This window comes from Enhydra lutris, unplaced genomic scaffold, assembly GCF_002288905.1.
Source record: "Enhydra lutris kenyoni isolate GAN:26980312 unplaced genomic scaffold, ASM228890v2 scaffoldscaffold94, whole genome shotgun sequence".
Taxonomy (NCBI): Eukaryota; Metazoa; Chordata; class Mammalia; order Carnivora; family Mustelidae; genus Enhydra; species Enhydra lutris.
Window position 1 is genome coordinate 3,672,328 of NW_019154178.1, and position 11,265 is coordinate 3,683,592.

The following is an 11,265-nucleotide window of genomic DNA, read 5'->3' on the forward strand; positions in this document are numbered from 1 at the left end:
GTATCAGGTATATGCAAGCTAATCGGTCCAAATTCAAGTTCAGGAACTTGTGTCTAGGCTTCATCATGTTTTCTACACCCACCTTGAGTGAGTAAATTCTTAGCATCTATTCCCAAGATTTTATGGCTTCCCTCAATTGGATAATCCATTCTCGGGGTGGAACAGGAGTTGAGGAAACACTTGTCATTGAGGCAGTGACCATGACTGAAGTGGGTACAGGCTCTGCCTACACACACACCACAAGAATGGTCCCAAGGAAGAAAATAGAGTTGTGGCAAGAGGAAACTATAATCAGTGTGTGCTCGTAATATTTTTCATCTGTTATCTCATTTATCTTTATAACATCCCTGTAAATAATGGAGTTCAGACCTACACTTTTCATGTGTTCGATGTACATCAATCCTTAATACAAAGGTTATGTCCATCATGAGAAGGCACAGATCTGGTTAACCCCAGAACTGAGCAAAGGACTCGGAAAAGTCCCGAGGCTCGTGTGTTCAGATAGTCCATAAGATCCCTTGCTACTCCTGTGTGGTATAACCTCCACCGTGCTTCTAATTCTAAGTCTTCTGGGTGATATCAAGGTGTAATGCTGTGTTCATGTGGTTTCCTTCATTACACATTATATGTCTGCCAAAATGATTCCAGAATGCCTGCCACTGTGGGCCCCTTCAGTACCATGATGTGTGTGTGCATGTGTGTGTGTGTGTGTATAACATTTGCTTTTGAATGTTGTCATCTTAAAGAAAATGGGGGTTATTTCCAGCCCTCATCCATTTCACAGGACACGCAGGCTCTGCTCTCCTGTCTGCTTGATGGATCAATGTTCCAAGATATCCTGTATAGTCAGAAGTGAGCGTCTGTCAGTGGAAGGACACGGTCATGAACAGTGTTTTTAAAAACCTTCAGTAATCAAGGGTGCCTGGGTGGCTCAGTCAGTTAGGCATCCAACTCTTGATTCTGTCTCAGGTCATGATCTCAGGGTCATGGGATCGAGCCCCGAGTCGGGCTCTGTGCTCAGTTCGGAGTCCGCTTGGGATGCTCTCTCTCTCTCTCTCTCTACCCCTCCCCTGCTTCATTCTCTCTCTCTCTCTCATAAATTAATAAAATGTTAAAAATTCCTTCAGTCATCAGTATGGCAGTGGACTTAACAAATAGAAGTATCAATCAGATATGCACAAGGAGACAGCTGATGATTTCTACATAGTGTGTCACCTACTAGAAATGGCTTATCTCCTGGGAGGCACAGTCCAACGTCTCACAGTGTTTCCAAGAAAAATTCCTCATCTGTTGTAGCTTCAGATATTTTTAAGCATCTCTCAGTGTTGTGTTCAAAAGGGTTGTTCTTCCCTTTTACAATCTTGCGTTTCCCCTTCCATCAGTGGAAGGCTGACTGGCAGAAGCCGAAGGTCAAGCAGCCAATAGAAGTACAAGGAGTTGAACGACTTTCTTAACAAACTAAGTAAATATCTGTGATGCTTAAGTTCCCACACTCAGTCTATGGATTCCTCCATGACAACTGGAAAAAGGCAAATGGCACAGGCTTCTCCTGATGTCACAGGATAAATGCCTACAGACGTCAGGGGACAGTCACTCACGTAGCATTAATCCAAGATAATTTTTTCAAGAATCTCCTCTTTCCAAGCACCTTTCTTAAGGCATTCTTCATGTCCTTATTCCTGAGGCTGAAAATTAGAGGACTGAGGAAAGGGGTAATGACTGTGTAAGGGACGGCCATGAGCGTGTCGTCCCCTGCTGAAGCTTCTGGCTTCAGATACACAATGGCTGCAAACCCAAAGTGGACAAGGACCACTGTGAGATGTGAGGCGCAGGTAGAGAAGGCCTTCTGCTTGCCCTCAGCTGACGGGATCCTGAAGACAGTGGAAAGAATGAACACGTAAGTGATGATGATGAGCAGGAACGTGCCCATCAAGCCAGACACGGAGATCACTGTCACAATGGACCCCGTGAGGTCGTTGTCTAGACAGGACAGCCTCACCACTGCTCGCATGTGGCAGAAGAAGTGTCTGACAAGTTTGGGGCTGCAGAAGGAGCCCCTGAATATCAGCGCAGTCTCTATCAGAGAGATAAGGAAGCCTGCAGTCCAAGCAGAGGCCACAAGTCGTCCACACCCCATGTTGGTCATAAGCAGTGGATATCTGAGAGGGTTGCAGATGGCCAGAAAGCGATCATATCCCATCAAGGTCAGGATGATGCAATTGGTGCCACCGAGTCCCAAGAAGAAACACATCTGCAAGCCACACCCCGTGACTGAGATGCCTCTGTTCCCCGTCAGCAGGTCTGCCAGCATCTTGGGGATGATGGTCAGTGTGTAGCAGGTCTCGGAGAAAGAGAGAGCACCAAGGAAGAGGTACATGGGGATGTGGAGAGATCTGTCCACCCAAGTGAGACCCATGATGGCCAGGTTACCTGTGAGGGTGAGAAGGTAGAGGCCAAGAAAGACCAGGAAGAGGAACATCTGCACGTGTGGGTACACGGAGAAGCCAACAAGAATGAATTCTCCCACGACTGTCTGGTTGACCTTCATTGTTTGCGTGTCTGAAATCTGAAAGAAAGAACAAATAAATACTCTGTTCTCCATGATTCTTTGAAAATTATGTTGTGAATAAGACAGATGAACAGTGTTATAATTACTGATTTTTCATTTCGTTTAGCAAAATACCCTGTGTATATAGGTTATGTGTTTTCCTAATTTTTAACCCACTTGTCACATCTTAGTTCAGTGATCAATCCTTGATCACTTACTGGGTGAGAGACACACCTTCTGGCTTATTTTTAAAAAGGACTTTACTGGCTGGTAATATAATGAGGGGAAAAATATTCTGATTGATATCCAGATAAAGGAAATTCAGGTGCATTAGGTGAGCCAGATTTGATCAGATTCTTAATTAAAAAAAATAAATAAAAACCCTACCAAGTAGTTAATACACAGAGTCTGACAAAGCAACTTCCACATATAACATTGTGAATATCTAATGAATGAAGGTTGATAATTGGTTTGTTAGGAAATTGGGGACCACTTTTGGACAACAGCTTATAATTGTAAGGAAGCCCAAAGTCATTATCTCTTGGAGAAGACATTTAGGTCCTGAAAGTGAAGAACACTTTCCCTCCCCTTGCTCTGAGGAGAGGGAAGATAGTGATACTGCAGGACCCTTCAGATTAAAAGTGACTAATAGAGTACATGGATGGTATTGATAAACAGTATTGATAAACAGACCCTTTACACAAGCTCAGTGCAGGTAGCAGCTGAAAATTTGCCTACTTCTTCAATGCCAATCCTAGCATCTGAAAAAGATAAATTCTAGAGATTCTGTGAATTCATCAGTAATTCTGCATCTGATTTAATCTCATCCTCCAACTTCTGCAACATGATGTCTTTCCTTATATTTAATGCTATACTGAGCTATTGTTTTTCCTTTCCTACACGTCAACATATTTAATAACTAGAATCGGTAGGGTCTGCATTTTGCCAAATTCCTTGTAATGTTTATTGGTTTATTCTTGACAATGAAAATCTGAAGCACATAGCACGGCTGTGACATGTGTATGGCAGCTGTGGTTTTTGTGTTTTACAAATAAGATAGTTATGTCTATGAAGTGGCATGTTTGTAGCTGGAATCCACCTGTTTTGAGTTTAATTGTGTATTTTTTCCATTTATCAATGTCTCTTCCTTGAGGAAAGAGGCTATCAGTCACAGATTTCTGTATTTCTCACAGCGCTAATACAAAATGTATTAAGAAAGTAATGATTCCCAATATGTGTTGTATGGACAGGTTAGTTATCAAAAAGAGTGTGGAATCTATTAACAGTTTCCCTTTTACTTTGTTGTTCAGCACTGCGGAGCGTGAGGAGCGCACAGCTAGACAGACTTCCCACTCTTAATTAGATTTTGTTCAGGCAAAGGTTAAGTCTTCTGTCAGCAGCATCGATCCTGGTCACTGACAGTCAAAACAGGCAGTAAGGAAAATGGTCTAAGTTATAATTATACAACTTTAACAAGCACAAATAAATATAAATAAAATAAATATGTAATTATAAATTTTATTATTAAAGGCTACAAAAACAACTTGTGGCCCAATGGAGTCTCCTCAGAGATCTCCTTGCTTCTTCTGTCCTCTTAGACCTGATGAGGCTTGACTTCTTTCTTAGCCACATGAGAATCATGAGTCTAATCTTTCCCACCATGATTTCTCCTTTCCTGTTTCCCACTTTCTCTCACTGCATCCACACCTGCTATCTGTGTGTAACTATCTTCCCAAAAGGAGACTAGAGCATTTTTTATTTTTTGTCTTCCTGCCTTGGGCAATTATATTAGAAGGGGACAGTGTCTAAACGATCCGTGGGCTTCCTTCACATGAGGTATGTTAGGCAAGACTTAGGCCTCCTTAGCATCCAAATTTAGGATCTCCACACCTACACTTGAAGCTCGTTGTTCTATTTTCCCCTGCAAATGGCCTTCTCAAGCACTTCGGACTGTCTCAGACGACTTTGTCTTCTCCCAGAAGTACTAGGTCCTCTTCACCCTTCTGCCCATGGCTGAGACCTTGTGAACAATTCCTGCCTCAGGAGAGCATGGACGTCTCCCAGTTCGCTCGACTCTCCAAGGGAATTCTGAAGAACAGCAATCGGATTGTGGAATGAGAAGATGAATAACTAAGTATCCCAAAGTGGCGTGAGGGCAGAAGAGATGAGCAAAACAAGTTGTTTTTCATCCCTGGCATCCTTAGTGCAGAACTCATGGCTCTTTTTTCCTTTCTTTTCTTTTCTTTTCTTTTCTTTTCTTTTCTTTTCTTTTCTTTTTTTCTTTTCTTCTCTTCTTTCTTTTTTCTGTCTCTCTCTCTCTCTCTCTCTCTCTCTCTTTCCTTCTTTTTTTAAGATTGATTTATTTACTTGAAGAGAGAGAGAACAGGGTTGGGGGGAGCAGTGCAGGGAGAGACAGAGGGAGAGAGTCTTAAGCAGTCTCTGTGAGGAGCATGGAGCCTGATGTGGGGCTTGATCTCACAACCCTGAGATCATGACCCTGAGATCATGACCTGAGCCCAAACCAAGAGTCAGATGCTTAACCGACTATGCCACCCAGGTGTCCTTCAAGCTCTTTCTAACATACCGATTGCAGAACAGCCTGATTCCCATGATATGCAACATTCCCTCCTAAACAGCCCGAAGGGCTGGGTTCAAATCCATCATTAAATTCAGGAGCATTTTGAAAATGCAAAGAATCAGCAATGCATGTCCCAAGACAGATGGTCCCTTACCTAGTTCTTACCTAATGGTGCGCTCAGTGCCTACTTGGTGAAGCTCCAGTGTTGGAGGGTGACTTTCAGAATCTCCCCTACTCTGATGTATTCTGAATGCCTGTGTGTGTAGGGGTGAGGGAATCATACACCCCACCCTCACCTGTATCTGAAGTTATCCCTAAATAGACTTGTGTCAAGTTTAGTTGGGAATATGGATCCACTGACAAAAGAAATGCACACCCTTTCTGAAGTCCCAGAGAAATGTAATTTGAAGAAAATGCAGGGACAATTAATTGTGGGGAAATCAGAGTCAAAGAGTCTCCTACCTCGTGTGCTTTATCAGGGCCCCAAGGCTAGCTCGGTGCTGGGCTTATCCTCTTCCACGATGGTCTTCATGTGGCTGAAAGACTGCTTTGTTCTTCGCTCAGAAGAGACAGAGATCTGCTTCCTACAAAGATCATCAGTTGAACAGTCTACATTTTTCACCTCGTCACTGTTAGTTTAGTGACCTTGGAAGTCCGTGAACCTTCTGGGTCTAAGTTTCCCTAGCTGGGGAGTGAGGAAAGGGCCCTGATTCTGTGCAAGCTTTGGTGTCCTGTGGCCCAGAGCCTCCAACATGAGTTGTGAGGCTGGGCGGCATGACCTCTGCTCTGTGTCTACCACTCGCCAAATCCCAGTGGTTAAGAACCTTCTCTTCCACCAGTTTAGGATGTTGCCTGATCATCACGAGGACCCGAGGCTCCTCCACTCTGGAGGTTTGGCTCTGGTTAGGAGACCCTCGGGGATTCCTCTCTCCTTTCATCAGAGGGAGCAAGAGAACTTTCTCACTCAACTTTGTAATTTTCTCTCATTAGTTACAGGGCTTTGTGGAACACGTGCTAGTAAAACTCTGCTGGGCGTCTCTGGGGATTTAAAACTTGCAGAGTTCATATTCTGTCCTTGTTAATTTTCAAGTTTTGTTTTGGCAGAGAGGGGAGGGAGGCCCATCCCTGATGTCTCCCCACACCGACGCTCTCACCCTATCATCACCAGCCCCCGTCCTGGGCATTTGGGAAGGGCTCCCAGTGTTTGAAGATGAGTCTGAGAAGGAATGGGCTCTTCTTACAAGGAATTTGTATCTTGATGGAGGCACAAATGGAGTTACACTGGAGTGTGCCGAGGGCTGAAAGTGCTCAGACAAGACAGGACATATTGGAGCACAGTGGTCCCAGGAGGGAAAGACCACAAAATAAGAAGCCTGGTATCATGTGTTGTTGTAGTCCAGCACTTGCAATTATGTAACGACACAAAATTGATTAAATAAATATATTTCAAAAGAATCATTTGCATACATGTGTATTGTGTATAAATATAATGGCAATGAGTTTTTTTTTTAAAAGCTTATTCATTTCAGGGCCCCTGCATGGCTCAGTGGGTTAAAGCCTCTGCCTTCGGCTCAGGTCATGATCCCAGGGTCCTGGGATCGAGCCCTGCATCAGCCTCTCTGGTCAGCAGGGAGCGGGCTCCCCCCACCCCGCCCCCTGCCTGTCTCTCTGACTATTTGTGATCTGTCAAATAAATAAATAAATAAATAACATCTTTTTTTAAAAAAGCTTATTAATTTCAGAGAGAGATATTGAACACAAGTGGGGAGGGGGGACAGAGGGAGAGGGAGAAGCAGACTCCCTGCTGAGCAGAGAGCCCTATGCGGGGCTCAATTCCAGGACTCTGGGATCGTGACCTGAATCGAAGGCAGATGCTTCACCAGCTGAGCCACCCAGGTGCCCGAGCAATGAGATCTTAAAAGCATTTGAAGAATATACACAGATGGGAAATAAGCACTTGAAATGGTGCTCATCATGATTACTCATTAGGAAATATAAAATAAAAACACAATATAATTCCACGACACAACTAGTAGAAAGACTTTTTAAAAAGAAGATTGGAGGGGCGCCTGGGTGGCTCAGTGGATTAAGCCTCTGCCTTCTGCTCAGGTCATGATCTCAGGGTCCCCGGATCGAGCCCCGCATTGGGCTCTTTGCTCAGCAAGGAGCCTGCTTCCTCCTCTCTCTCTGCCTGCCTCTCTGCCTACTTGTGATCTCTGTCTGTCAAATAAATATCTTTATTAAAAAAGGAAGAAGAAGAAGAAGATTAGCCATGTTAGTGTTGGTGAGGATTGGAAGAAGTGTAACACGTATGCTATTGTTGCAAATGTAAAAGCTAGAAAATAGTTCACACTTTTGGAAAGTAGTTTACAGATTCCTTAAAAGTTTGATCTATTCAAGTTCCAGGCAAATGGTCTATATTCACGTTTCTCAGCACTCCCCTCTAAATACACTTACAAAGCCTGGAAATAACAATCCTAAGCATGACTCGGAAAGATGAGGCAGAGACGACGGACTGGCCCAGGCAAAGGCAAAATGAAAACATAAATAAAAACATAAATAAATACATAAATAAATAAACAATAAACACAAGCTAAGGCTGTTCTCTCTGGCAAAGAACCAAAGGGGAAGCCCAGCAGGGACAGGGAGACCTAGAACCAGTGGCAGTGGGTGCCCTGATCTGCCTGCACTTGCAGTGTCAGCCCCTCTCCCCTCCCCCACACCATCCACCCACAGCAGCACTGCCAGCAGAGCCTGGGGGTGACCCCCCGTCCACCTCACAACAGGAAAAGCCATATCCTGAGCCACAAGACAAACCACAAGAATTTTTTTAAGCGTTTCATTCCAGTTAGCTAGCATAAGGTATTCTACTAGTTTCAGGTGTCGACTGTGGTAATTGTACACTTCCAGACACTACCCGATGGTCACCACAAGGGCATGCCTTGATCCCCATCACCTCTTCGACTGCCAGAAGTTTCAAGGGATGGGAATCCTACAGAGGACATATGGTTCTCTCACCACAATGGAATCAAGCTAGAAGTCAAGGACAGAAAGATGGTGGGAAAGTCTATAAACACATGGAAGGTAAACAATATTAACCAATCCCTCCGCGATTACAACATGCCCGTGCGTGGGATGCAGCTGAAGCATCTGAGAGGAGGAGAGTCTCCAATAGTGAATTAAATTCCTGTCTCGAGAACCCAGAAAAACATAACAAAATTCATCCCCAAGTTCATTTATAGGCTTGACGCAGTCCTTTCCAAATCCCAGAAAGATATATATATACATATATTTTATTTTTGAAGGACCGGACAAACATTTTAATTTATACGGAAAGTAACAAGTTCAGGAACACCTGTAACTCTCTTCAAAACGAAGAATCAAGTGGAAATCACTCCATCCAGCAGGTCTACCGTAGACCTGCGTTAATCAAGACGGCGTGATACGGGGCAGAAGCTTTGGAGGAGCCTGTCTCCGCTTTGTGGTTTTCTGCCAGCTGTGAAACCTTTCCACTCCTACCTCTTCCCCTCCTGGCACACAGCTGGGCAAGCTGATGAAGAACCTGCCGCTCTGTCCTGGGGCGCCTGCGGGAGGTGCAAACCAGGCCCGTTCTGTGTGGGGTCCCACACCAAGCATTCTCTCCCTAGCCCTCAGGGAGGTGACAAACCAGTCTCCTTCCGCCCTTGCAGTCCGCCTGGTCAGTGCCCGTTGGGTTCAGAGCTGCCTCTCTGTTTCTTTATGGGGGGAGACAGACGGACACATATACCCACGTCTGTAAAATCTCCCTCTACGTAAAATCCCATATTGCATGTATTGGTGGCCCCTATAGTTCGGGGTTTGAAGGGGGGGGGGGGGGGGGGGGGTGGGGGGAACCAGGTGGTGGGTATTAGAGAGGGCACGGATTGCATGGAGCACTGGGTGTGGTACAAAAACAATGAATACTGTTATGCTGAAAATAAATTTAAAAAATGATTAAAATAAAAAAAATGTACTCAGTGGAAATTAGATGCAACACTAATTTGCTGTCTTAGATCTTCCATTTTAAAATATATTTTGTATTTTTCTCTATGAACTTCTTTGATATATGTGTACCTACATATTTGTTTGTTTTTAAGTTTTTGATGGGTCACCCTACCATACCTCTTGGTAACAAAAATGTTTATAGGTTGATTTTTTTAAATGTTTTTATCGTCCGTTCTGAATGACAGCCTTGCTGGATAAAGTAGGCTTGGCTGCATGATCTTCTCATCGAATGCCTGAATATGTCTTGAGAGACTGTGGACTCTGGGAAACAAACCAAGGCTTTCAGAGGGGAGGGGTGTGGGGATTGGGTGAGCTCAGTGATGGGGATTCAGGAGGGCATGGACAATTGGAGCACTGGGTGTTATGCACAATGAATCACGGAGCCCTACGTCAAAAACTAATGATATGCTGGATGATGACTAATGTAATATAATTAAAAAAATCTTATTAAATGTGAAAATTAGAATTTTAATGTAAAATTATCTCTGAATAACAGTAGTGCTTTAAAAATTACCTTATATATCAATGAATAATATTTCTTTTTGCTAAAATGAGCTCAGGATCACCTTTATTCCAAAAAAAGTTTGCTTTGTTTGTTTGTTTGTTTTTAAGAAAAGCAGTGCTACTCAAGCTTTTAAAATTCCTTTTAAGTTATAGTTCATTAGTAGCCGAATGGTCTATCATCAAAAGGTATTTTTAATAATATAATGGAGAATGAATTTGTCAGTTCTTTTTTTCTACTTTCTCAAAAACAGTGAAACAGAATCTATTCCATGGAAAGGACTTGAAAAAATATTCTTTGTCTATCATGAGCATGCAATTTTTCAGTTTCTGAAAAGTTTATTGTAATAGGGTTTTCTAGTTGTCACAAAATGATTGTCAACTATGATCATTTATCTATTACTTATGAATACATTGCCTAAGTTTATATATTCAGAAGTATGGGGGAAATAAAAACACTCTGGATTTCAGTCACCTGGTCAGTAGATTTTCATTAAAATCCTCTTAGCCTCTTACATGCTTTGGCTGTCTATCTTTTTATCCCTCTATTTACCTAACTTTGAAAAGGTGGGAGTTACAGATCTCATTCCTTGGATTTACTTATTTTATTTAAATTCAGTTAGTTAACATATCATGCACCGTTAGTTTTAGAGGTAGAGCTCAATGACCCATCAGCTACAAATAACACCCAGTATCACGACACCACTGCCCTCCTTAATGCCCATCCCCCAGTCACCCCATCCCCCCATCTCCCTTCCAGCCACCCTCAGTTTGTTTCCTACAGTTAGGAGTCTCTCATGGTTTGTCTCCCTCTCTGATTTCGTCATATTTTTTTCATTCATTCGATTTAGGAAACTTTGTGATACAACCTAGCTGACTATAGGACTTTCACTTCCAGATGCCAGAGTAGAAAGACCTTCCCATGCCTCCTGCCTCCTATAACTGAAAACGCTGGGTATTATGCATAAAGCACACAGAATATCTGAACGCTGGGAAGGACAAGAATAACTGCGACTTTGGGGCCCAAAGAATAGTATGGTGACCAGTTCTCTGGGTTTTCTTGTTGCCTTGCACTTCCCAGTCCTGGAGCTGCTGAAGTGGACAGCCTGGAAACACCCATCAGACACCCCCACACCAAAAAAGAAACAAACAAGCAACAAACACCCCTACTGCTGATTTTGTTGACCTATTGTTTTTCTAGTCTTTATTTGTTTCTGCTCCCATCTTTGTAATTTCCTTCTCCCTGCTCTCTTTGGGTTTTGCATGTTCTCCATCTTCTAGTTCTGTCAGGTGTGAAGTTAGGTCTTCTGTTCAAGATCTTTCTTTTCCCTTAGTTTGGGTTACTTATCATTATCAACTTTCCTCTTAGAAGTGCTTTTGCTGCGTCTCCTAAGTTTTGCCATGTCATCTGTGGTAAGATAGGTTTTTATTTGTTTGTTTGTTTGTTTTCAGCGTAACAGTATTCCTTGTTTTTGCACCACACCCAGTGCTCCATGCAATCCGTGCCCTCTCCAATACCCACCACCTGGCTCCCCCAACCTCCCACCCCCCGCCCCTTCAAAACCCTCAGATTGTTTTTCAGAGTCCATAGTCTCTCATGGTTCACCTCCCCTAT

At 43.3% G+C, this 11,265-nt stretch overlaps 1 protein-coding gene across 1 annotated transcript; it reads right to left on the reverse strand.

Annotated features, from left to right (window-relative positions):
- Positions 1 to 1,594: 1,594 nt before the first annotated feature.
- On the reverse strand, positions 1,595 to 2,602 carry LOC111138833 (olfactory receptor 10X1). Its single transcript, XM_022490735.1, has one exon. It carries the CDS (start codon positions 2,600 to 2,602, stop codon positions 1,595 to 1,597), a length of 1,008 nt encoding a protein of 335 aa, XP_022346443.1.
- Between the last annotated feature and the right edge of the window lie 8,663 nt (positions 2,603 to 11,265).